Source organism: Meleagris gallopavo, chromosome 2 (assembly GCF_905368555.1).
Source record: "Meleagris gallopavo chromosome 2, MGAL_WU_HG_1.1, whole genome shotgun sequence".
In the NCBI taxonomy this organism is placed as follows: domain Eukaryota; kingdom Metazoa; phylum Chordata; class Aves; order Galliformes; family Phasianidae; genus Meleagris; species Meleagris gallopavo.
Window position 1 is genome coordinate 22,686,636 of NC_139405.1, and position 27,164 is coordinate 22,713,799.

General features: G+C 45.9%; 1 protein-coding gene and 2 long non-coding RNA genes across 3 annotated transcripts in view; 2 read left to right on the plus strand and 1 right to left on the minus strand.

Annotated features, from left to right (window-relative positions):
* The first annotated feature begins 1,927 nt into the window (after positions 1-1,927).
* Positions 1,928-16,210, plus strand: LOC104909582 (uncharacterized). Its single transcript, XR_004158813.2, has 3 exons — positions 1,928-2,077; positions 10,251-10,402; positions 15,831-16,210. It is a non-coding gene; the product is annotated as an uncharacterized LOC104909582 (long non-coding RNA).
* On the minus strand, positions 16,159-26,035 carry LOC146544901 (uncharacterized). The gene is made up of 2 exons (XR_014881970.1): positions 25,480-26,035; positions 16,159-25,332 (listed from the first exon to the last, which is right to left on the minus strand). It is a non-coding gene; the product is annotated as an uncharacterized LOC146544901 (long non-coding RNA).
* PKDCC (protein kinase domain containing, cytoplasmic) overlaps positions 23,938-27,164 on the plus strand; it is a 32,969-nt gene continuing 29,742 nt past the window's right edge. Inside the window, exon 1 of the mRNA XM_085219332.1 lies at positions 23,938-24,914. Within this exon, the coding sequence (XP_085075458.1) occupies positions 24,255-24,914 (660 nt within the window). The 5' untranslated portion in view covers positions 23,938-24,254. The remainder of the gene's footprint in view (positions 24,915-27,164) is intronic.

Genomic DNA, 27,164 nt, shown 5'->3' on the forward strand with positions numbered 1-27,164 from the left:
CAGTTCCCATACACCACTTGATGCTCAAACTTCCAAGAAATTTGCAAAAAGAGAATTTTCTGGCAAGCTGAGAAACAACAGTTTGCATGATGGAAATACATTTATCGATGTTTCATTTCTTGCTGCTCAAACATACTTTGAGGCTTCATTTAGCCTGTTGGTTGTTTATATTGGCTACCGACTGTTTACATTAGGTCAGTGCACAGGATGGGCTGTTTATACCAGACCAGCAACAAATTCCGCAGCACGGAGCTGGAAAGAAAGAAAAATTCAGCTCTGGAAGTAAACAAGTAACAAACCCTGCTATGTGTGGAGTATTCCCTCTTGCCTAAGAAATGACCTGCACCATAACTTTTTAATGGTATGTTCAAAAATACACAGCATGAGGAATTAGTCAAGCACAACATGAATGGTAAATATGGGGAACAGTGATACAGAAAGAGTGCGGTCCAGGCTAATGTTTGTCTCCATCTACAGGGAACTGCAGGTGTAGATGGTTCCATCTGCCCAGCTAAATGAAAAGGCTCTTATGTTTGAGTTCTCTTTTAAATGATCCTAGGAAATCAGAAATCTTTTACTGTTTCTGAAAAATGCAATCTTGATGCTTATATGTTCAGATCTATGTATTTTTCACACACATTATCCGTTTTGTTTGTGTTCGACTTCTAAACTTCTAACTTGAAATGAATTTTGACTTTCTTTCAATTCTGGGCCACAGCTACCTGTGCTTACCCAGCTGTGGCCCTAAATAGGAGTGCAATGAGAGAGTGCATAAGGTTGAGCAATATCTATCTGAAATAGGATTATTCCACCTACTGCTGGTCAGCCACAACCCCTTATGAGCTGGTGAACAGAAGAGGCATGTCCTGAGGGTGATTTTTTTTCAAATTGACACAAAGATGGATAAAATGCATCTGAGGCAGATGCCAAATCTGGCAGTGAAGGCTCCTCGTCTATAGACTATTAATTACAGAGGAAGCCTGAATTAGTAACTTGCATTAGATATCTGACTTCTGAATGACTGAAGCAGGGGTGGAATCCCATTCCATGCATCAGTGTTCAGTGAGTGTCTGTGTGCAGCAGCCTGGCTGGAGCTGCAAAGAAAGCAAATGAGTTTGATGAGGCTGCACAACGAATTTGCAAGTCTCTCCTACTAATGAAACCCCGCATTTGGTGCCCAAACCTGTCATCACAGATGCGTTATTTGGAAACTATGGCAACGCTCCCATGCCTGATTGATCTAATTCCCCTGTTCCTCCTGTGTCTTGTTTGCCACTGCCAGATGTGCATTTCTATGCCTGTGTCATGCAGGATCAACCCAGTTATATTGTTAATGACAGATTTTATTAATGGAGCAACTGATTCAGCATAGCTTGCATCAGGAGCTTGAAGACTACTGGGACTCCTCTTGTCCTCAAGCTGAGAAGTGATTCAACAAACTTCTTCCTCTAGCGGTTGATTTACAATGAATTCTGAACAAGAAATTACTGCCATACTAGTTACTCTGTTTTTCCCTGCAGTAATATCATTGGGGCAAATTTAATATGCTATCTAAATTTTGGCAGGGTTTTAGATTTCACATGAACCATTCTTAAACACTCCACAGTTACATCACTGGGTCACCAGGCACCTCATTTGCCAGGTCTACCCAAGGTTAGCATTTCTTTCTTGCTCTTCTAATGGCCATTGCTAATGGCCTGAAAAATCACCATCTTTTGCATTTGAAGTCTTCCAGTGAAACGATAAAAGAAAATTATTCATGAAATAGGCAATGTTGGACAGATTCCTGACAGTTACACAAGAAGGAACTGAAGCTCTCAGAGAAACAGAAGCTCTTAAATTTTGGCAGCATTCAGTAAACTGTCTCACGTTAATAAATAACTGACATAATTTTAAACTTCTTTCTCCTTTACAGATGCCTCTCACTTGGCAGCTGGCCTCTTTGCAGCCAAGACAGGAGTAAAAATTCCCGATGATTTCAGCTGGCCTTAGGGTCAGGAGGCTGCACTGGGATTGCAAGATGCAGCACTGGGGGGAGCAGAGAGCAACAGCCATTCAGAGAAGACCCCAGTGAAAAGTGAGTGAAAAGGTTCGGTCTGATCTTCTTTAAAAGCTTTTCTCAGCTTTTTAATCTCAGGCATGGATGCACTCTGTGGGGATCTGCTTCCAGAACTGCTTTGCTGACTCTCTTTGCTCATATTTCATTCTAAGAAAAACAAGCTGTGTGGTACGTGGCAGCTGTGTGGGTCAGATCTGGGGAGGTGAGGTGTGCATCCAGGCAAATCAATACTTGCCAGAGGGGATAAGTGGCTGTACCTTTCTTTTTCCTTTCCCCTATTTCAGCTCCCTTCATCCTATGTGCTGCAGTCTCACATATTGTGAGATGTTGTACAGCTGCTAGTGCTGCTAGTTCTTGGCACCCACTGCATTCAGGGAAAGGAAGCATGTCCCTTGCAGCTTATAGACCTATAGCCAGTGTGCAGGGGTGCAGATGCATTTAAAATAAGAAGAATAAAAATCCCACTCCTGCATTTAAGCCTCAAGTTGCAGCCTCAGCATTGTCATCTTTTTTTTTTTTCTTTTTTTTTCTTTTTTTCCTCTGATGTTGAATTTTGATAAAGTGCACAACACAGGTTGCATGATGGTTTTGCATGAAAATTCAGAGCACATCCCAGCAATGTGGCACCTACTGATACCACCCTAGGAAATTTCATCTGCCTCCTGTAGGATTGAATCTGCAGCTCATATCCTAGATTTTCTAGATTACTCTGAAAGTAATGCCTCATCTTTATATCCATGGAAGCTACAACAGATACAAAGAGCACAGTAATGCTACTTGATAAATTCTCAACTACAAAATCAATGTAGCCACTACTGTTAATGCATTGTGCAGATGAGATGCTCTTCATTTTGTGGTGTGACAACTCTGCATGGTGATCCAGAACATGGCTTGACTTTCATATCACTGTTGTCACTGCTGAAACACAGCACCCACCACATCATTGTGCTCACATCCACTGTTTGGTTTCCAAAATGTTCAGAAAATGTCCATGAATATCAATGTGTGCCAGACCACCAGCATCTGCCTCTGATGTTGTGGGCCAATGTAATAAAATAGGAGGCATCACTTTTGGAACAGCACTCCTGAATTTGGAATAACTTAATACTTGAACCATAGTAACTGGAACAGAAATTTGCCCTTAGCAAATGTGCTACTGTTTCATTGGGCTCTTTACTTGCTTGTTTAATGTAACAAATGCACTAGTTTTCTAACAACAACTTTAAACACCATTCATCAATAAATCCATTGCACTGCTCAGCTTGTATTACATGCCACTGATTAACTACCATTAAATTAGCAGTTAGTGTAATCAGATATAAACATTCCTTTGTGGCTAAGCTGTTAAACTTCTTTTCCTTTTTACAATTGCATGTAACACATGTCGGCACGAGACAGGCTCTGTAATTTCACATTACTGCAGCTAAATTATGTTTGTGGGCTCCAGAAACGCTTCTGGTGCTACCAGGCTCATAAACACCTACCTGGCAGGGAAAAGCTACAACTTCTGCCCCAGAGCATTGGGAATTTAACAGAATTCAGCATAGTACAGTGACTGAATTTATTGCACGAGTATATGCATGGGCTATGGACAAACGATTGATATGAGGAGCTCAGAACTGGTCCGTTGCCCTTCTTTGTTAATTTTCACCCTGGGTCATGTTATTAATGGATGTAAGTAAGCCAGCATCCACCTTGCTATGAGAGGACATGACAGAAAAGCAGACATCTGGAGTTTAAAAGGAGAGCAGTGTAACTCTGTGATTTTCAGCTCAAGGAAACAAGAGCTATTTCAGGTTGTAGTACTCAGAAGTGAATTCTGATTTTACAAACGGAAAAATTTATAGATGCTTATTTGTACCACAGAATAACTATATTTTATGTGTAGGTCTCAATTTTTAGGCATTTTAGAAAATCTTTTATAGACAAACAAAACAAACAGCTGCAGTGATACTCAGAAGTCATTTTCCTATGTGCCTTCACAGTACAGAACACATAGAAATACTGATACAAATTGTGAACTGAGGATTGAGATACTAAGGTGAGTGTTTTAAAATTTAAAATTTAATCTGCTTCTTTAAGAAAACATAACAAACAATGCATGTCATTCAAGGTTTGGCTTTTCTTTGCTTTTTTTTTTAAATTTTATTTTATTTTAGTTGTACTGCTTGGAAATAGGGCATGGATTGGTACACTTTGATAATGTGCTGTCACTTGCTTTTATGGAAACTGTAGTTTCTCCAGCTTTGTTCAAACAGCTTTCCTGGGCTGTCAGCCTTGAAGTGCGGAAGAGAGAATTAAGCTTAGCTGCATATATTGTCTTGATATTATGCTCGGTTTGATGATTTAAGAAACACATGAAACAAATGACTTGGGTTTCCAAAACCTAATAGTGGGCCACTCTCCAAACTTACTCTCTTTCTCCCTATGAAAAAAGGTAATTTATATGGCTGCTCTTAATGCTTTCTTCAGGGGGTGTAAACCCATAGAAACTGGATTAGTGTGTTGACTCCCTCAATTAACTTTAATCTAATATCCTGCCTATTTAAATTAGTGTAAACATTGGTGTATAGGGCTAAGGGAAAGAGTTGAACTGAAAAAGATTTATTTAAGGATTAGTGTAGTAGCTAAATTAGAATTAAATCCAGGAAGTAAACATCCCAGCAATGCAAGTTGTGGGAAACAAGAGACCACAGCAGAGATCAGCGGTTTGAAACAATACCATGCCACCATGGTATGAGAAAGGCAGAAGGGGAGTAACAAGTAAATCAAGCATTGCTGTACAAATAAGGCTAAGCTTATTACTTGCCACACAGGTTGTGGGGGAAACTCCCAATTAAGCACTATGGAAATAAACTTGTATCCTCCCTGTCTTCCTCATTGATTTGCTTGGCTGAATTATGTTGTGAATCAAAGCACACAGAGCAGTTGAAATAAGAAAAAAGGATACACTTGTAGAAGAGTCTCTGAAGGTACAGAAATCCTTGCTTGCTGCCATCAGATTTGTTACAACATCTAGCAGTAATTTGCAAGAGCCTTTGGATGATAAAAAAGAGAAAAACTGTGCAACTTCACCCTATAGCATTAGGATTCATATTTTTTCTGGTAATCATTTTAGTGTGAGAAAGACTTCTCTAATTTAGTAGAGATTTTTGTCTTTGTTTTGTCCAGATGCACCCTGGGGTATGAGATGCATCATTTAGGACTGTATTCAAACCTTAACCATTCCCTTTCACAAAAGACAAAGATACAGGTGAAGGAACATCTGGCCAGCTCTTAGAGCAGTGGATGTCCAGCATCCTACTGCTGAAAGGATGACTGTATCCTCTGACTCTGAAAAGCTGCCTCCAGAATTCAAATAAAAATACTAAGCCTGGCTCTAGGCATGTGCTTAGTGATAACTCAGACAGAAACATGCCATCTACTGAATTATTACTCTGAGACCTGAATTTTTGTTGGCAACTTGTCATCCAGATTTACCAACTTAATCAAATTCTACTGAATAAGTGATAAAAATCTCACAAAAATCCAGCCTAGGGTAGTATGGCCAAAGGCCGCTTTGCTTGACTAATTTATAGCTTAGTGAAGGACCTGTTCACTCAATAAGTGCAGTTTTAACTGTTTTTCTTATAACCCAAGACAGTTAGCAAATATTGGATGTCTTATTTGCTATCAGTGCTTATTGACTGACAGAGAAGTGGCCCCTCACTGCAGTGCTCCCTGAGGTGAATAATGGTTTGCTGCCAGGAGCCAAGCAGCCATGAGGGCCTGATGTGAGGGGAGGCCCAGGACTGGCGGCTGTCCGGGCATTGCTGGGAGCACGTGTGGGTTGATCCACTCCAGCAGAACACACAGATTGCTTCTCAGCCACATATATAACCCAAGTTTTAATTGTTTTGGCAGTTTCTTTGCACTTCAAACCCCCAGAAGACTGAAAAGATCCAGCCAGCTTATTATGAAGGAAAATGTCTGCGTTTCAGTAATGCAAACCTCTCACGTGAGCTATCGTCTTGCAAAGGCAGGCAGCTTAGCATTTCATCTTTCTGGCTAAAGCAGCTTTTAACAAGCTCTTTCTTGGCAAAACGTTTTGGAATTAACGATGGCTGAAACACACCATGTGTCTCAGCAGCATACTTTGCATGAACTGGCACCCTGCTTGGCAGGAGATGCGAAGAAATGTTGGCCCAGGGGTGATGTGGATGAACACTCACCCGCCTCTGTGAAGGGGCTGGTGGGGGGAGAACTGTGGCATCCCTGCTTATGCTGCCTTTGCTTCATGGGCAGGCCATGATTTGTTCTAAGAAACTGAGCTCAGTATCAACCCTCAGGACTGAGACCCTCCACACCACACAGCTGGCACAAGCCCTCCGGCATGTCCTCTGTTCTCCCAGCACATGACCTGAATCAAGATCAGGCTTGTGTCCATCCCTAGTCATACTGGGCCATCTGTTTTAAGGCTTTGCTGCTCTTTTTCATAGTGTGCAGTATCTTGCTTTTGGAATAGTGCCCCTGGGCCAGTCACTGATGCCTTCCTCGAACCTAAGAGATTTGAATTTTTCTGGCAACATTTGAGGACTTAGATCTTTTATTGCAGTCTTTTCATCAAATGCTAGAGAAAAGAGGTCGTATTAGAAGCGTGAACAGGGACTGATATGTGTAGGAACAGCAAAATCTGCCCAAAGATCAACTCAGTGAAGTACCACATTGTATAAATAATATCTCTGCTTAATTCTACTGAATTTGAGTCCTACAGAGTTACAAGAGGCTTCTTAGTTCTAAGTAGAGTAGAAAGAATGTGTGCTATTGCAAAGCTAAATCCCACATACTCGTCTCTGAAAATCATATCTGGAGGGTCCTCAGTTGAGACCCATTTGGAGACCTTACTGCACTCTATAACTACCTGAAAGGTTATGGCGAGGTAGAGGTCAGCCTCTTCTCCCAGGTAACAGCAATAGGATGAAAGGTAATGTCATCAAGTTGTGCCAGGGGAGGCTCAGGTTGGATACTAGGAAACATTTCTCAGAAGGAGTGGTGAGGCACTGGAACAAGCTGCCCAGGGTGGTGGTGAAGTCACTATCCCTGGAGGTTTTAAAGAAAAGGGAAGATATATCACTCAACGACATCGTTTACAACAGTTCCAGGCATAGGTTGATGGTTGGACTAGATGATCCTAGTAGTCTTTCCAACCTTAATAATTCTATGATTCTATGCTGCCTCTATCGGTATTTACCATATCAGTAGCTTACCAGAAGCTTAGCAAGAGGAAGCTTTTGCTTTACTGCAACAGAATACGTAAGCTAACCTGGCATCTCTGATATTTGTTCCTTAGTCTGTTTCCCTTTGTGGTCACAGCATCACTTGTGCTGGCTGGAGGGAGATGGTTTAGGAGTGATGGGATGAGGTGACTGGAGGAGGAGTCTGCTGTGGTTTAGCTTACTTATGGCAAGACTGTGATGCAGAACCCATGCAACTCAATGAGACTTTTTGTACTGACATCAGCAGATTTTTGGAGCAAATTAGAGGAAGGATCAATATGGAAAAAGCTAATTTACTTGTGGTGTTTTGCGGCACATTGCATTAATCCTGTATATATATATATGTATTAAAAAAATGCATCCGAGTAGTGGTTTCCTTCCCTTGTTTAAATAAATTCAACTGCCTAGCTTCTGAATTCCCCCTCAAAGGAATCCACAATAGCTGGCCCTATTTGTTGAAAAGTCAGCAGGAATGTTTCAGCCAGCGTGGGATATTAGTATAGGAAGCCACTGCTGGATTGGTTCTCCTTGTTCTTGTTAGTGGCTATAGAGTTTCACAGCCTGGGATATTAGTAAATATTTATGTTTAATTACTTTCACTTAAGAAAAACAACCACAGCCAAGAAAACTACAGAGCAATTTAATGGGTTTTAACTTACCACACTAAACCGCCTTCTTAAACATAATGAATTATATGAAGTCATCCGGTTTCAGACTCTCTTAAAGAGGTAGTTTAATTCAAATAAGGTTGCATATTACTAGCATCAGAGTCTGAAAACATTTGTAATGCCAGCAACTGTTCCATTGCCCTGGGTTATTCTACAGCCTGAAAGACAATAACAAGCTAAGCTTAGAAAAGTGTGCTGTGGTTTGGTATAACTGATAGATGAAATTGCTAGGTTCATCGCCTCAGGCAAGAAGCTCTGGATGAGTGTGTTGGAGTCTACTTTTACATAACACAGACTGGGTTAAAACAAAAACAGGAAAGTAAATAAGGCATTAGCTGCTCAGAAGCATTGCTTTTGAACCTTTTCTGGACAAAAACAGCTTACAAAATAACTTCGCGGGTTTCTTCCCTCTGGTTTCTAGCTACACTACTGCCTGCTTTTCTTACACATGATGATAAGGTTCCAGAATATGTCCTTTGATCCATTGCTGTTGTATAAAATAAAGATACTTCTGTTCTTCAGCAGCACTGTAAAGTTCATATTCAGGGAGAAAAATAATGGGGAAAATGGGTTAGCTGTACCACTCTTCTCTCTGACATGTAATCTAATAGAAAGAACTAAAATAAAATACCTCTACTCTTCCCTCTGGAGATCTCCAAGTGCTGTGCTATGTGTAGGATTAGAAATATCCAGCACAATAATTTTTTTTCCCAGGAGACAAGCTTATTCATTTGAGTTTGGCAGTTAAGAGTCATAAGGTTTTGCCACATAGGCTGTAAAACTTTGTGAGGCTTTCAGTGTCTTTTAATTTGTCCCCTAAAGTAATTGCATACTCTAAAGCTCCTTACTAGGCTTAAGGGCTTTATTTGCCCAGGACAATTGCACACCTTGTGAAAAAAAGACGTAATCCAAATCCCAAGCTTGGTTCTGCCAGCCTTCCAGATGTTGACTGCCAAACTTGCTAAGGCTGCTAGATGTTGATTGCAGGATGTGGTCTGTGTATATGTCTATTGACATGGTATGTAGAAGATGTATTCTTTACGTTTCTGGGGAGTATGATAAACAACTCACTTTTTGCAACTTCTATTATGAACACACATATTGAATGCAAACTGAGGAAACACTACTACTTTAAAAATTGCTGCAAATGGCATAAGCAGTCCACATATAAACACAATGCAATCACACTTTAACTGTACCTTTCGACTAGTTGTAATATTAATACTTTGACAGCTTCTTAATAGGACTGTAAGTATAGACAGCATTCAGTTGAACTAGGTTTGACTTCAGAGCTTATGAGGTCTCAGTGAAACAACAGTACGAGAGCATTTGACACTGTTTTCCAGTCATTTTGTACTTTGGATGCATTTTTCTACTGATTAAAGTCTTACCTGAGAATCCATTCATGCCACTTTAGCTTTGCAAGAATTCCATGCATTTCAAGTATACTGATTAAAGAGGCACGTCCAACACGTGGGCCGCATGTGGCCTGGCCCAGCTCACACTGTGGCTGCCCCCCGCCCCACGCCATCATGGCAGTGGCTCTGCCTCACCAAGCAGCAGTCACTCAGTCATTAACCTCATCTGGGCTGAAAGCAGGGGCAGGGTGCAATGCAGTGCTAACTTGAATGATGACAAATAAGTTCACAGATTTTGATATGTTGGTTAAACACAGTCCTGTGAACGGCAAAAAATATGCAGCCACGCTTTTCACTGTGATAAAGGAATCTGAGAGCGCGTTTCAAAATTGCCAAAAAAAATCTTTTTTTTTTGTTTACTTGAGACTTCATTTTCATTTGACATAAGTACGTTAGCTGTGAGTTTCCAAATGGAATGTATAGAGTGCAATCCAAAATTTGATCATGTCTCTTTACCCAACTTCTATAAGCCCTCTCTTACCACAGAGAAATACCCCCCACCTCACAGTCACGCCTTATTAATGCCACAGCTTTTGGGCAGTACATACATTTGTGAACAGTTATTATAAAGGATGAAGTACAGGAAGAGTTAAATTTCATCAAAAATCTCTGACAAACACCTTGAGAGCTCACTGTGAATTGTAGCTGCTGCCTTTGGACCAGTCTGGTGAGCTAGTGTCACAAAAACAAAGTCATATCCCGTGAGCTTTATGGTTTTGTTGCTCTCTTTACTGTATGTTTTAATTTAAAAAGAACATGAAAATAAGTTTTGTTACTTAAATATATTAACTATGTTTTCTATTCTATGGGGGCTGCTCTGAAAATAATGCCTCCTGTTTTATTCTGTTAGCTCACCGTGTCAGAGGTGGACATTGATGGTACAGCAGTAGAAGTTGAACCTTCCTACCAACATTCCATCACATGCTACTCCAATTGACAGATGGCAGCAGAGGAGCAGTCTGATACAATGACATTGAATATGGAACTGTGTATGAAGCAAAGGTGTGTCACTGAATTCCTCTATGTAGAAAAAATTGCATCCACTGACATTCATCGATGGTTGCTGAGCATTTATGGAGACCAAACAGTGGATGTGAGCACTGTGAGGCAGTGGGTGGTGCATTTCAGCAGTGGTGACAGCAACAGTGGGTCACCTCTGCTTGTGCAGATTGTTATGAGTGTGGCATGCAGGCTGTTGTTCATTACTGGTGAAAATGCACAGCTAGTAGCAGTGACTGTGTTGAGAAATAGTGTTTCGTAGCTGAGAATTTGCTCTGTTAGTGTTATTGTGCTTTTTGCATCAGTTGAAGTTTCCATACAAACTTGAATACCCATGGATTAAAGAGTCATCAGTGCTTCTAAGGGTAACAATATCAGCTTTTGGATCATTTAAAATACTTGGAGGTAGCTTTGCAGGACAACAAAGGGTTTCTCTCAATTACAAGCAAGTGGGATAGAGACTATCTCCTTTCAGGAGACACAGTATCTGGAGGAATGGAAGCATAAGCCTGCATACTCTGTAAACTCTGAGTACATTAATGAGGTCTAATTGCAAGCTTCCATTCACATCCAAGTCCCACTTCAAAACTAATTAATTACATGGTTTAAAATTTTGCTTTCATAATGCATAAATTACCATAGGATAACATTTTTAAACATGCTCGATTGAGGCGTGATTTCTTTAAAAGAAGCTATGTGTAAAATTGCCTAGATGATCTCATGGAAAACTGATGGAATTAAAGGGGAATGTAGAGCAATGGAAAGAAATAGTCTTCGTTAGAAAGGATTACATTTAAACCTTTGAAGATGAGTGATGAGTTTATTTTGTTTCACTTCAAATTTGAGTCAGGTGTTGAATGGAGCTTAGAGATTATTTCTTGTCAGGATCTATAAAAAAAACCCCTGAGATCACTAAGGCATTTAAGCGAGTTGAGTGGGAAATTGTCATTGTTTGGTATATTGCATTTTTTCCAAGTCTGAAAACCAGTATTCACTTCTATGGGTACTTAGACATCTTCTAGGAGAACTAATTTCATTTAAGCTCATGGTTAGTAATCAGTCTGGAAATGAAACCATTAATTTTAATGCAGTAAGTGCATGTGTACATTAAATTTTATTGCTTAGTCTGAATTTAAAAGGGCAAAAGTAGAGCAATTTTAGGCCAGCGCCAAGTTGCAGGTGCCTGTACTTTACTGCTCACTGAGAACAGCTCAGTGTCACTGAAGTAAATTTCAGTGCTGTGTGTCACTGAAACAAAATGGAAGGGCTTCAGGAAGATTTGGATCAAGCTTTTGGACTGCACAGATTTTGAGCAGGATCCTCTCATCTAAACATATAGCACCTGTAAAGTACATAACAGGTTTCTGACTGTATACTACCACTGTAACTGATAGTGTCACCGATTTAATCATTCCTGAAATTTGATGCTCAAGCTTGATAATGTAAAAATCTGTTGAGCCGTATACAAATGCATTAAAGAAAGCATAATGATGAATGAATCAAAGCCAAAAATATTTCTGTTTTTTTAAAGGCTTCCAAACATTTTACATGCTGCATGATGATATGCAGAGTAGAGGCATCACATTTCAAGTTAAAATCAGACGTTTAGCTATAACTTTGAATATATGGGCTGGAATCAAACACAATATTTTCACATTACTTGAGTTTAGTCCCTCTTTGTGTTTTTATGTTCGTGTTCAAAAGAAAGGAAATCCTTGATACCAAGACAAGTAATCTGTGTTCTGAGCCAATAAATCCTCAGGGAATTTGAAGCAGGTAGATTGTAAGAGGCCCGTTCAGGAGTCTGAAAAGCAATGGGTGACACCGGGAGGATCTTAATGAGAGTTGCAGGTGCTCAGCTTTTTGGACGAGGTCATTTCCCATGTGTTGGCACAATGACAAACATGGAAGATGGAATGGTTCTTATAAGTCACAACTCAGTAATATTGCGCCTTAACTGGAAACAGCTGAAAAGATACCTGTGGGGTGCATGTGGTGCCCTGACAGATCCTAAACTCTGCAAGCAAGTCTCAGCATCATTAGAATAATAGATGCAAATAAGAACCTGCTAGCCAGTGAACAAAGCAGCTCCTTTCCAAGCCTTATCTTTCAGTTACATGTTTAATAAAGAAGTCCCATGGCTTTGTTACCATCTGCTCTGGAGAAAAACAAACAAACAAAACCACTGTGCCAATTCAAGCCATTTGTACTTCATTTTAACAAGAAAAAAAAAATGCACAGGTGAAAACTTTGGAGAATGGAAAGACTGAAGATATTTCTTAGCCTTCTAGGAAACCACAACTTTGGCAACATCTCCAGCTGTGGGCCAAGCCTAAGACGCTATCTAAAATCACCTAAGCTGCCTTGTGTTTCTTGTGATCAGTGTTTGCAGTCACAGCTAAATCATTCAATACAATTTCTTTGAACAGCCCTTCAAATGAGACCAAGTATTTACATTTCAAATGGATCGTTAGTGAGGTTTCAAGCTATCAATAGGACCAACAGAGGAAAACGTCACAATTAGAGCTGAAAGTCTTCAAGAGAATGTGTGAGAAGAATGGTTAATATCAGGGGACCAGTAATACGTTCCTGGCTGGCTTTTAATTCTGCTTAGCAAACATGAATGATTTTGAGTGTTGAATGAAGAAGCAAGCTACAAAACCTGCGCCATGCACTTAAGCTGCAGCTGGCTGGAATATTATATGCCTGAAGGCAACATTTCTAAGTTCAAAGGTAACCATTTGGGTTTTTGTAAAGAAAATTAGTTGTACAGTGTATTTGATTTAGTATACTGCTACACAGTCCAGTTTCTAATTGAAATGTATTAAAAATAGCCTTAATTCCACTGACAGTATGCAGTTTCCTAGCGAGCTGAATGCTTACTAGCAAACATCAGTCCTCTGGGCCAGGTCTAGAAGACAGAGGTCAGAACTTCTGTAAGTTAATATTTTTCAAGGCACTCTAAAGACTTCCTATTACCTACCTAATGTAAATTGTTTACAGCCTGCTCCGAAGAGGAACTCCCCTGCAGTACTCTGGCCATGCCTGTAAACTGATAAAAAGCCTTTCCCTGGAAACCTCCCCTGCTGAACCTCTCCATAATATTTTATTGTCTTCGATCCTATGTGTATGCACAGGGATCCTTTCTGGTAAAAACGCAGGCAATAAATAATGTTGCACAAGGAGAGGTCTATGTGCTGAACCATATTAGGAGTGATTGTAGTGTTTTGTAGTTCTTGCTGCAGGATTACAAGGGTAAAGGGAGACTTCTAATGCTACTCCAAATGCCAGCACACACTGACCTGCAAAGCTGTCACACAGAATTTGCATGTGATTTCAGACACCTCAGTATGACCTAGTTGGATTTTATTTCTTATAATCATGGGGCCTTAAATATATATATTTTAAAGTGAGTTTTAAAAAGTGAGGAAAACCTAGGCTGCACAATGAGGTATTGAGAACCATGTGTTCCATGGTACAGAAAGATACGTTACGATTCTTATCTTTGGGAGACTGTGAAAAAATAGTTCTTTGTCCTCAGACTCATTAAAAAGTTATTTAATAAAGAACTTGAAACCATTATCAATATTTACAAAAGAAATGCTTGAGAGCTGAGTTATGTGTTTTGAAATTCACAGAAGGCTCAGTGCATTGAAGCAACAACATACGTGATAGGAAGTATAGCTGACATTTTCTAAATATAAAAACCAGATGATGGAAGGTTTAATTTCTATGAATTTAAGCAGTAGCTGAGAGCCTGCTAATCTCCTAGGAATATTTTCAGCCTATCAGGGTGCTCAAAGAATATAAAACGGTCAGCATTTCTGGAAAAGATCGTCCTAGATTCAAATGGGGCTCCAGACTTTGACCTAGATTTGAGGACTAAAACATTTTAGAAGTTCTTTTTCCCATATAACAGCATGTTCTTGAAAATTATCAGGATGAATGGTGAGTATAAAGGAATATTTTATGAATGATGGAGTGTTTTATTAAACAATTATCTTTTCTACTTTGTAAACAATGCTGCTGACTTTACTGGCTGTCAGCTATTAAGATTTAGAGAAAGATTGCAATAAAAAGCATCCTGCAAACTATAATCACATCTGACTGTGGATGCACCCATAAAGCATCCACAACATGCTGGGAGAGGAACACCTCCACAGAGGACCATTGCCATTCACAACCTCTTTAAACACTTGTGCCCCAAATTCAGCTGCTTAGCAGTGTCTGGAACCTGAAAAGTCCTCCAAAATCCTTTCAACCCTTAACTGAGAGATGCCTGAATCCTGCTGGCATGTCAGCCACTGCCAGTTTCTTTTATTGATATCAGTGTTCTGCTTGGACCAGTGTCTGACTACAAATTCTCTTATACAGCAGCTGGTAAACAAACAAACAAACAAACAAACAAACAAAAAACACTGCAGTAGGAATAATTTCCATATAATAAGGACAGAGACCAATCTTAGTAGGTGTGATGGAAGGGATCCCATGTGTGAATACGATTGCTTTCCTGACAGAGTACTGCAGCAAGAGGAGAGGGACAAGGCACAAACTCTGGTTTAGAGATTTAGGTATGGGAATCCCCTGCATCACAAGTTTCAATCCTAGCCTTCAGGATGCACAGTGAGATAACAGTACAGAACCTCGGCCTCTGCTGTTTCAGAAAAGCCACCTGCCCAGTGATATCTTCAAGTCTGAATCCCTTGTCAACCATAAAAGATGGCTTTCTATTACTCTTTATTCTTTCTGTTGGCATTAAGCAGCTCTTCTCTCAGCCTGATGGCTGTCTTGAGCCTCTTCTGTATGCAGTTCCTGCTCCTGGGATGCCCAGGTTCTTGTGGTGCATAACATGAAGATGTAAATTGTAGAGTGACATGACATTGTGAATTTGGCTGTCAAAGTGCCAAGGTGTCTCTTGTACATATGTAGCCCCAAGTCTTGCTCATACCAGTACCACTCAAAAATAAGGGATCAGTGCTGAAAAATGGAATCAGGACTAGAAATACTAAGCACTATGTTAGGGCTGTGGTAACCAGTATAGCCTAGGGCAGGAGCCCTGCACAAGCACAGTGATTCTGTAGCACATATTACTGCAGGAGTATTTATGTCTGAGAAGTCTTATCCAGCATCCAACTGCACTCACAAATACACAGTTATCAAAGTAGTTATAAGAGATGTGCATCCACATGATGTGAAAATCCTAATTTATTTTTCAGTGCAGATCTGAAAGTACTTTTAAGCACTCTGTCTTTGGCAGTTTTATATACATTTTGCAGCGTTGATGCTCTTTCTGCTGTGAGTATCCTTCACAGCTCTTGCTGTTATAGCTATGCATTTCCTACACTATAGCAACAGTCAACTGAAAAATATTCAGACTAAAGCTAAAAAAAAACCTCACATATTTATATTCTCATGTTTAATTACATTACAGAGACTTTATGCTTCAGGAGATGTGAAAAACATCTAGCTGGAATGAAGAGATGGCAACAAGGTCACCAAATGGATGCAGCCAGATGCAAAGGGCAGAAGCTCTACCACCGAGTGCAGAAGTTTCTGACGTGGTGAGGCACTCAGTCAATATGCTAAGGCCAATCTTTAAGCAGCAGTTGGTTGAGCTGTGTAATCCATACATCTGGAAACTGCCTGCCTATCACAGTGAATATGCACAGAGGAGGCTGCTGCTGTATTTGTGTCCCATGTGTTTGCTTTGATTTGATTTTGTGTTTGGATGGGAAAGGGAAAGAGGAAATACTCTGACATTTTCACATGCCTTTATTTTTTATTGACTCTGAGAAACAACTCAAACACCTTGTCTATTCAAATGAGATGTTCCCATGTCTTGCCTATCCACAGTCTTGGGTATTCTCACAGAAAGTACCACATAATTCCCTCTGTACTCAACACTGGTGAGGCCACATCTTGAACACTGTGTTCAGTTTTGGGAGCCTCGCTGGAAAAAAAGATGTTGAGGCTCTGGAGCATGTTCACAGAAGGTCAACTAAGCTGTTAGGGGAGTGAAGTGGCCTTATGAGGAGTGGCTGAAGGAGCTGGGATCATTTAGTCTGGAGAAGAGGAGGTTCAAGGGAGACCTTATCACTCTCTACAACTACCTCAGGGGAGGTTGTGGTGAGGTGGGAGTTGGCATCTCCTCCTGCATAACTAGCAATAGGACAGGAGATAATGACCTCAAGTTGCACCAGGGGAAATTCAGGTTGGATGCTAGGAAAACTTTCTTTTCTGAAAGAGGTTTTAGGTGCTGGAACTGCTGCCCAGGGAAGTGGTAGTGTCACTGTCCCTGGCAGAAGAAGAAATGTTTAGATGTTGTAAGAAATGTTTAGATCGTAGTATTTAGGGGAAATATTGGTGGTAGGTGGATGGTGAGACTGATGATCTCGGTGGTTTTTTCCAACCTTGGTGATTCCATGATTCTGTGAGTCTATAATGACATTTCCATCTCTGACAAAAACTACGGCAGAATCATAGAATAGTTTGGGTTGGAAGGGACCTCAAAGATAACTTTGTTCCAATCCCCTGCCACTGGCAGGGCTGCCAACCCTGCCAGCATCCTTGGAAGCTGGTTGATACCAAAAGCAAAGGAAGAAATTGCAGATCCAGGTCTTCTTTTTCGCCATGTCTTTGAAAACTGGTAGATAGCAAGAAGCCATCTTCTCTGCACAAAACACTCAGCTTCTCTTCCTGTCTACTGCTCCATGCTGGTGAAACAAGCAAGAGTCTGACAACCTCCTCCTGTACCTCTCCAGTCTGGCCCTTGCATTTTTGTCCTGATTTGAATCCAAAATAGTTTAGACCATCCAAAAAAACTATCACTTCTGCAAAAGATTTTATGTCCTGGATAAAGATAAATGTAAATATCTTCTAAAACCACAGATATAAAAGCTCACAGATCCTAAAGCTCAAAGTTTATAGAAAGAGGATTAAAATCGAAACACTGGTGGTGGTTAATTACACCAGGATTAACAAAATGACAGCTTTTGCTACTTGTCCTTGGGACTGGGAGGGAATGAATCAGCTCTGCCCTGCTGGAAGTGGCTCAGAACAATGGTTGCTATGGGCCTCAGAGTCTGGAGGATAAGGGTGGGGCTGAGGAGCTGCTGATTTATCTGCTGGCAGGTGAAAAGAGCAGCAGCAATGGCCAATGGAAGAGCTGGGGGAGGAAGGGTTTCAAAGCCCATGGCAAGGGTTGGTGCTGGAGAGTCTCTGTGATGTTAGTAGGGCCATCCAGGAGCCTGGAGAGGTCAGCAATAAACCAGAGCCCGAGCAGTTCTCCCCTTGCACCAGGGCAGTAAGGCAGGCAGAGGGCAGCCACTTCCAGGGAAACACCGGGGCTTTGCCTCCTGCAGAGGTCAGGTCCTGAAGTGTTGGTCTTCATGAGTTCTGCAGCCTACCCAGAGCCATGGGCTGTCCCAGACTCTGGCCCATTTGGATTATTCGAAAAAGTTCCCAAAGTTTTTCTTTGGAGAAAATTAAAGGTGGTAATGGTAAAATCCACAAACTCTAAACCAGCAATACCAAGCTGTTCAGTGACCTTCGTGGTTGCATTACTGCACACTGTGCTCATACATATTGCACTATGGCCTGAACATCTTGTTTCCCATAATAATTCAATGCAGTGAATCACGGACAAAGAGAAAGGATCTTTTCCTCCCCAGCCCTTGACAGAATTGCTGGTCACAAGTGCTGCAGGGCTAATGAAGCTGTTCCTTCACTTCTGAGCAGGTTGTGATTTGATGTCAGTTCATAAGGCTCCACAAATGAAGCCTGCTCATACCTGGAGCCCATTCCCCTGCACTTTAGTATTAGGTTACAGTTTATTAGGCAGAATAGATATTATGTGCATTGTTTTTAGTTTTATATGGCTTTTCGTTTTAGATTTATCCAGAGAAGCTGTGGATGCCCCATCCCTGGAGGTGCTCAAGGTCAGGTTCATGGGGTCCTGGGCAGCCTGACCTGTTGGGGCAGCCCTGCTCATGGCAGGTGGATGGAATTGAATGGACTTTGAGGTCCCTTCCACCCAAATCATTCTATGAGTAAGAAATAACAAAAAAAAGAAAAAAAAAAAAAGAAAAAAAAAAGTAAGAATCCCAAGAGTGTTCACAAGCCATGTAGAGATGGATTCTTGGTTTGAACTGCAAGTGTGAGGCAAAGCACTGGGATTCACCGGCAGGAACGTGGTTTGAGAGGAAGCAGCTCTAGGTTGCTCCTTGGACACAGCAGGACTGAAGCCAGGGCTCTTCCCACTCCCACGAGGGCTTTCTCCTTCCTCTAGGTGTGAGGCCTTTCAATTTCCCCTGTAAGCAGGGCCACAGTGAGCTGTATTTACACCCACCTATTGCAACAGGGTCCTGACTGTGAGCGAGGGGCATTTCCAATGTCATGTAAATCATCAGATGAAAGAGGGGATTTAAAAACAATTTATTTTATGGCTGGCACTTCAAAATACTTCACAAGTCATATCAAGAGGATTTTTTAAAATCTTTCTTTATGAGTTGCTTTCTTTTCCAGAATAGTATCCTTGGAAATGACCTGCTGGTTAAAAACAAAGTAATAATAAATCCCTGCAAAAAACAGTGGTCTGAGTTTCCATGAATGTCATTACCTTCAAAAGCCATCACAGCCTGCGCTGCGTCAGGGTGGCACTGTGCAGAAGACAGTGGTTGGAAAGGAGGGCTGGCAACAATGAAGTTATACAGAGATATCATCAAATGCTGTCCAGGTAAGTACGGATAAGTACGTTTGTCTGTGTACCACGCTGGAACAAATAGCCTACAGTGTGGATTCAGGGATTCCCCACTTTGCAAACATCACACCACTGAGGAGTAGCAAGGCACAGCCACACCGCAAAAGCAAAGTCAGTGGGAAGAAAAACCTCATAGCAGAGAGCCCACTCTAAAGAATCACTGAGCCATAGAATAGCTTGGGTTGGAAAGGACCTCAAAGATCATCCAGTCCCACCCCCAACCATGGTAAGGGCTGTGCCCTCTCCCTCCCCACCCCCACTCCAGCTCAGGATGCCCAGGGCCCCATTCAACCTGGCTTTCTCTACTCCAGGGATGGGGCACCACAGCTTCTCTGGGCAGTAGTGACAGTGCCTCAGCTCGGTGGTTATAGCTCAGACACATTTACCCCATGTAGCACTGGGGGAGGGGACTATTTGCACACAGCTACTCTCACCCTGGCTGTGCCGGGAGGTGCCAGACTGCTCCTGGGAGCTTACATAGACCACGTACACCGGGGGCTTGCTGCCATGTTGCTCTCATCAGAGCAAACACGTAATGCTTAAAGTATCTATGAGAGGTGACCGAGAGCATTTGGCATGTCCTCAGGGGAGAATAAGCCATGAGGAACTCACACTGGCTTTTCTAAACGTTTGCTGGAGAAGCTCTCAGATAGATTATTCACAGGCTGGTAGAGGGAGTTCAGTCTGTTGGCACTGCAGACTGTGGGAGCTGGGCAGCCCATGGGAGGAGCGAGGAAGCAGCTGAGCCGTGCAAACCTCTGCCTGTGCCCTGCTTATCGACCTTCACCCTTGTACAGCTGTGGGATGGTGCCAGCGTGCCAGGGGGAGCGAGGGGGGCTGCTGCAGGTTCTGAGGGCACCTTCCACGCTGTGCTCTTACTCCTGCACAGGGTCCTGCTGTGTTATTAAATAAATTCTTTTGGAGTTGTTCTGACCTAAGCTAACTGCTTTTCTATCGACATCAACTTCTGACACTTCAGTCTTCACCCCAACATTATTAATACAGGATTAAACAATGTTGGTCTGCGTCCTGATCTCTAGAGCACCTCATTATTAATCTCTTTCCCTACTATCAGAATTGGCCATGTATTCCATCTCTACTTATAACTGGATTTTAATTATGTGGTTACCAAGTTTCTTTAACAGTTTCTTGTATGGGTGTTTATCAAAAGGTTTTTGAATGTTCAAATACATTATATCCTCTCGTTGTCCTTTCCGCACTTTTTTTTTATTAACGCTTAAAAGTGTAAAGGTCCAACCGGCAGGATTTAGTCCTAAAGTAGCTGTGTTACTTCTTGCCTTTGCTTGAGATTTGGTATTTCCCTGCAGTCTGTAAAACGTTTAGAGCAGCAGCTCTCTGAATCTTGTGGCTTGAAGCACCACCAAATATGTTGTCGATGCTTAATTAAAAATAAGAGTGAACGTAATATATTTGTGACATTTTCAACTACTTCCTTGCAATGAAGTTAAGCCAATAATGTACCACTTCCATGAGCTCGCTCTGTCTGTGTAAATATTTACAGTGTCTTTATCGCTGCGGTACCAGATCTCCCTGTGCAGGAGCAGAGTTATCCTTGCAACACCTCTGTGATATGGGCAGGCTTTCATCCCAACTGACTGATGGAGAATCAGGGCATGCTGACATCTGGCACATAAAAATCAATGCTGTGTTTTGAGAACGCAGGACAGGAGATAAAGCACCTTCCCCCACTTACAGATGCTGAATTCACACACACACACACATACACAAAAAAAAGCAAGAATCATCACATTTCATAAATGCAATCACAAACAGGCACAGTGCCTCCAGCATCTCTTCCCAAGCTCTTTAAAGCCAGAACTTATTTTTCCTTTTGGAAAAAATGCAAAGTGCCGCAGGTAGAGCCCAAGCTTTTCCTTTTTGCAGACTGTCTGCGCTCGCAAGTTTTTGCTGGCTCTGCTAGTGACCATTTATTTTGGACTCACACCATACACTTCAGGTTTCATTCTGCATTTTTGCTGTAGCCAGAACTAATACAATTGGCCGCATCTAAGCTTGCTTCAAATAGACGAGGGAGTGGGTTTCCTGAGAGAAAAGGAAGAAACAACATTAAAAAAAAAAGAGAAAGAGCTTGTTTAAAAAGTACCATAAAGATTTTGCCGTGTAAGAACACTCTCTGAAGACTACAAAACCTACACATTCAAAGGATTGGAGTCTGGCAGGGCAGAGGATAATGGAGAGCTTGGCTTTGGAGAAGCTTGCACCCAAAGGCACAGCCCTGGGTGTTCAAGGGATCTCGGGCCTCCTGGCTCAGGCTTTGAAAAAAAAAAAGCTCCACTTCCACACAAACAGCCAGAACAGGTGGCCAGGAATTCAAAAGATTATGAAGTTCTTTCAAAAAGCATTAACTCCTAAGTGTCAGAGAGAAGCAGTGCAAGCACACAAATCTTCTGGAAGAACCAGTGACCCTGTAGAAGCTCTGACAGATCCCAGCTCCCACAGATGTGTTTCCAGCTGTGTTTTTTAACTGAGGACCTGAAGCTACCCACGCTTGGAATTCATGGAATTGTTAAGGTTGGTAAAGACCTCTATGATCATCTGGTGACAGCAACAGGACTGGGGGAATGGCATGTAGCTGCTTCAGGAGAGTAGCAGCTGGGGGTTAGGGAAAGGTTCTGCACCAAGGGTGGTGGGCATGGAACAGCCTGCCCAGGGCAGTGGGCACGGCCCTGAGCTGCCGGAGTTCAAAGAATGCCTGGACAGTGCCAACAGACATAGGGTTTGATTTCTGGATGCTCCTGTTTGCAGACAGGGGTTGGACTCACTGATTCCTGTGAGTCTATATTCTGTGATTCTATGATTATACAACTTAGTCCAGTCATCATCCCACCGCCACCATGCCCACTAATCCCATCCCTCAGTGCCACATCTCCACAGTTCCTGAACGCCACCAGGGACAGTAACTCCACCACCTCCCTGGCAGCTTGTGCCAGTGCATCACTGCTATTTTTGAGAAGAAATGTTTCCTAATATCCAACCTGAAATATGGGATTCGGGGTTTTGGGGACTGGAGCCAAAATCTCAGAGGTGGATCAATGGGGAGTCACTGTAAAGCTGGTGCGAGAACAAGGACAGCAGCGCTCTGCTTGGCAGTCGCATTGCTTCCATCGCCGGGCCGGCTGGGGGCCCAAGTAAAACTCACATGGAAAGATGCACTTCAGCCCTCGCTCCCTCTGCAGCGCTTCACGTTTCCCAGTGCCGCTGTCAACCTGAAAACTCCGCAGTGCCGCGGGGTCAGGGATGCTCTCAGCGTTGCGTCCTGCGTAAGGACACGGGGGAGCGGCGAGGCAGAGGGAAGCCCCGGGCCGGCTCCGTTGGGGAGCAGCGCGGTCCCGCGGGCTGTTTGCTGTCGGCCGCAGCTCGCTGTTGACTTTGCCCGGTAGCTGTGTTTACAGAACCGTGTTGGTTTTGCTGGCAGCGCGCTGTAGCGAGGCCGCAGCCCCTCTCGCCGTGCCGCCCGCCCGCCTCGCCGCCCTAATCAGCGGCAGGCCCCGGGCGCGGGGTAATTAAAACCATGGAGGGGCTCTCTGGCGTTTGAAATCTGCCTCTCGACATCAAAGGGCTCCGCACAAGTCGTCCTCCAGAGGTCGGCTCCCATATCTAAATGAGCGATGTATTTCATGGTATCTGTCGGGAGGGATGTAATGAAGAAAAGCGGCTAGGAGATGGGACGCGATGGGAAAAGCAGGTGGGCCGCTTTCATCTGCGGCGAAGCATCTGTTTTGCGGTCGGGGCTCTCCGCTGCCGTGTACCGCGCATACGAAGCGGGCGCGGAGCTTCCGCGGACGCGCAGCCACCGGCGCCGGGCTGCACCGCGTGCCCCTGAACACGATTGTTCCACGACTTCATCCCATCCCCGGCTTTGCAGAGCTGGGGAGCGCTGGCTGGTACCGAATCTGCCCTAAATCCCCAGCCGACCACGGAAGGCTGCAAGCGTGCAACGCCTTTGGACAGAAACCATCGGGGAATGGGGAGCGCGCGGCTCCGGGGCTACAGAGCGATCCGCCGGGCGGAGCCCCCCCACGCAGCGGCGGGGAGGCTTTATTGGAGGCGGTGATTACGCGCCCCGCTCTGTTTATGGGGTGATTACGGCCCCGCGGGGCCGGAGGCTGAGCCGCCCCGAGCTCCCGGGAGAGCCGTGGCTCATTTCTTTCAATTTTATTTATGTGTGTGCCATGTGTATTGCCCCGATGGCCGTCCCTCTCCCTCCTTGGAAGCGATTTCCCGCTGCCATTGTGGTGAACTTTGCCTCGCCGGCCTCTTAGCGGCTTTCCTCCCGCTGATGGGCTCCTTTGTGGCAGCGGCTCGGGCTGATTGTGCTTGTTAATTAGTTGCTAACAGCGTCGTAATGTGGCCTTGATGGATAACCGTGTCATTAGCGCTCCCCCCGGCGATTCGCACCTCCGGCAGCGCGAGGGCTGCGATTAACAGCTCCATCCCGAGCGTGTGACACGTTCCCCGCGGTACCGCTCCCCCACGGCCACGCGCGTCCCTCGGGGCCGTGGCACATCCCGGGCAGCTCCCTCGTTCCCCCGACGGCGGCGCCCCAGCCCCGGCCCCGCCGGAGAGAGAGCGCGGGGCCGCGGTTCCCGTCGGGGAGGAGGGGGGGGGGAAAGGACGCCGCCCGGCAGCTGCTCTGCGCTCCGCCCCGCCCCGCCCCGCGCCCTCCCCGCCGGGGGGCTCGGCCGAGCCTGGGAGATGTAGTCCCGCTCCCGGGCCAGGCGGCGGCCGGCGGGGCTGCTCCGGGGGACTACGTTTCCCAGGCCCCCCTGCTGCTCGGCCGGAGGGCCGGGTGTCAATCAGGGCGCGTCAGCGGAGGGAGCGACCCGGGGATCCCCCCCGCCCCCCCGCCCTCCTCCGCTCCCGCTAATAATAAGTGCCGGAGAGCCGAGGAGCGGGGAGGCAAGTGTCATGCGGGTGCGCCTTAAGGGGCCGAGGTCCGGCTGAGCGCCCGGCCCCGCTCCGCCGCCGGCGCAGCCTCGGGAAAAAGCGGGGAGAGCCGAAACGAGCCCTGCGGCCGGTTCTCGGGGTAGGGGCGAGCACGGGAGCGAGGGGGCGATGAGGCGCAGGAAGACGGCGGTGGCGGCCGCCTGCTGCCTCGCCCTGCTGCTGGGCACCCTGCTCAACGTGCTCTTCGTGCCCGGCTCCGAGCTCCCCCCGCCGCCGCCCCGCGACGGGGCCCCCCCGTCCCCGCCCGGCGCCCCCCTGGAGCCGCCGGAGGAGGAGGGCGGCGGCGGGCGAGCCGCGTTGGCGCGGCAGCTCCGCGAGCGCTACGAGGAGGTGCTGCGCTACCGGCAGTCGCGGGCGGCGGGGGTGCGCCGGGCGGTGCGGCCGCGGGAGCGGCGCCTGATGGACCTGGCTCCGGCGCGCACCTCGGCCGAGCAACAGCAGCAGCAACAGCCGCGGGGCCGGGCGGCGGCGGAGCGGGGCCGGGCCTCGGCCGAGCTGGGGCTGGAGCCGCCGCCGCTGGGCTGCCGCGAGCTGCGCGCCGCCGGCGGCGTGCAGTACCTGGGCTCGGGCTACACCAAGGCCGTCTACAAAGCGGTGCTTAACCGCTCTCTGGCCGTGGCGCTGAAGGCGGTGGATTTCGGAGGGCACGACGTCGCCCGCTGCGTGCGGCAGTTCGCGGCTCTGGCTGACTGCTACCGCCTGGCCGCCTACAAGATCGTCAAGGAGATGGTGTTGCTGCAACGGCTGCGCCACGCCAACGTCCTGAAGGTAGGCGCCGGCGGTGGGGCTGTCCCCGACGTGAGCCGGGAGCGGGGTAGCAACGGGGCGCTACGGCCGGGAGGGCGCTGCCCGGGATCCCGACGGCGGCGCGGGGCTGGCGGAGAGCTCGGGGCCGGGGGAGACCCGCGTCGTGCGGGTGTAGACAGCCCCGAAGGCTGCTCTATAAGGGCGTCGACGCGGCTCCGAATGGGTTCGTTCCGATGGCAGTGCCGCGATTTCGAATAACGCGAACGTTCCGGTAGAGTAAAAACGGAAAGCGGAGGAGACGGTGTCACTATAGGCGGCTTTTGAACTGAATCGAGGAGTTCGCTATTTCTTCTCCGGCAGGAGTGGCAGGCGTCAGGCTCCCGCGGTCACAGTTCTGGAGTTGAACGTTCCGCTTAACGAGCAGGCAGCTGTGATTTACCTGCAGGAAAATAGGAATTGAGCCTCCCTCCTTCCTTTCAATTTCCATTATTTTTCCTCGCGCGCGAACCGCAGAGAGCTGGCATTCCGGTAGCGATGTGCCTCGCTCCTTTGGTTCCCGATGGAACACACCGGTTGCGGTAATTACCAGCAGAGCCGACAGCGGGATATGAGCACGTCCCGTTCACCGGTGCCGGGGGAGCAAGGAGGGCTTGGGTCCGGAAGCCTCTCGGCCGCTCCGCGGGCGTCGGGGGAAGAAGCGCGGTCCCGCGGCGGGACGAATCCTCGTGAGGATGATTTCAGTGCCGCCCCGTTTAAAAATAGCGCGCTGCTAAACCAGAACCATCTTTTCGGTTTTGTGACGGTTTTGTCATCGCGTTTTGTTTTGGTTGTATCCTGGCTCTGTCAGCCGGAGGAAGCTCACCGGGAGTCCCTTAGAATCCCTGACGTTCTCCGTGGGGACGTTTCGCGCCGGGGAACTACAGGGACGGCCGGGGAAGTGTCGCTCCGCTCAGTGGGACAGCACCCCGGGGGGAAGTTGCAGCCTGACCCGACGGCCGCGTCAGGGCACGGCGGAGCCGAGAATAGGGCTTCGATGGCAGCCGGGAGCTGTAAACGGGGGGAGATGGGAATGGGCGACCAACGGCAAGCCGGCAGTGTCTCTAAAATCTGAAAGGGGACGGGATCCTTTGGCCTCTATGCTGGAACTCTCCGTGTTTTCAGTGGAAGCTGGCCCGGGGCGGTATTTGGGCTTAGAAATCACTAAGTCCGAGCATTGCGGCCGAGGGAGAGGAAATGGGTACGAAAGCCAAACCGTCTCCTCCCCTCTTCTCTGGCCCTTGACAGCCGCTTCCATTTCACCCGCGGCAGCCGCACTCCCGCTGCTCGCGGCCGTCGAACGCATCGTTCCGTTCTGGGGCTGCCTGTCCTCCCGGCAGGAGGGGGACCGGGGCTGCCCCTCGCTTTCCCGCTGCCACCTGCTCGCGGCTGGGAGTGAGGAGGTGGCATTGGTGGGGCTGGAAATGAAATTCAGTGTAGGTTTCGTCCTAAGGAAGGGGGTTTTCCTGTAAATCTCGGGCAGCTGACAGCTTGAAGTGTAGTTTGTAAGATAACAGACTTGTTCTTTACTGTCTCAGCAGTTCCCATTCGGGCCTGTCTCTTGTCAAAATCAGCTTTTATTTATTTATTTAGCCTTCCTTTAAAAATACTCTTTTACTGTACGATATAGGATGGAGGGGGAAAGAGCTCTCTCAGAACGCACCCTGTCCTCAGATCAGCGTTCTGACACATCCGCCGTGCCCTCCGCCGGGGCAGGAGCCAGATGAATCGGCTCCGGCAGATGCGGCCAATCACCGCTATTACAGGAACGTGGAAAAGCAGAGAGAGGAGAGCGGGTCCGTGCTACTGCCGGGCTGCGCTGCTGCCGCGCTCCCATCCCCTGGGCCGGGCAGGTGCAAGCAACACTGCGGATCGGTCCTCAAGGTCGCGAGGAGAAGAGGGGCGGTGCATTCGGGAGGCTTTTAGAACGAAGGGCAAAGGGGAAAGAAAAGCAAGCGGGTCGCTGACTTATTGGAACGAAGGATTTCGCGGCCCGCTAATTGCTCTGCAGCTGCTCCCCGTCAGACGCGGTGCCCGAGCTCTCTCTCCCTCTGAGCTGCGGTTTCTTTGCTCGCAGAGCTGCGATGCCGCTGTGTGAACGCCGTGTGATCGGCGAGGAAGGTGATTGAGTGCTCTTTAATCCCTCCCCGCCCTTGTTTGAGGAAGAAAAGAGAATCAAACCATTTGCATTTAATTTCGGACAATGGCGGGATTGTAAAGGCACAAAGGCGATGT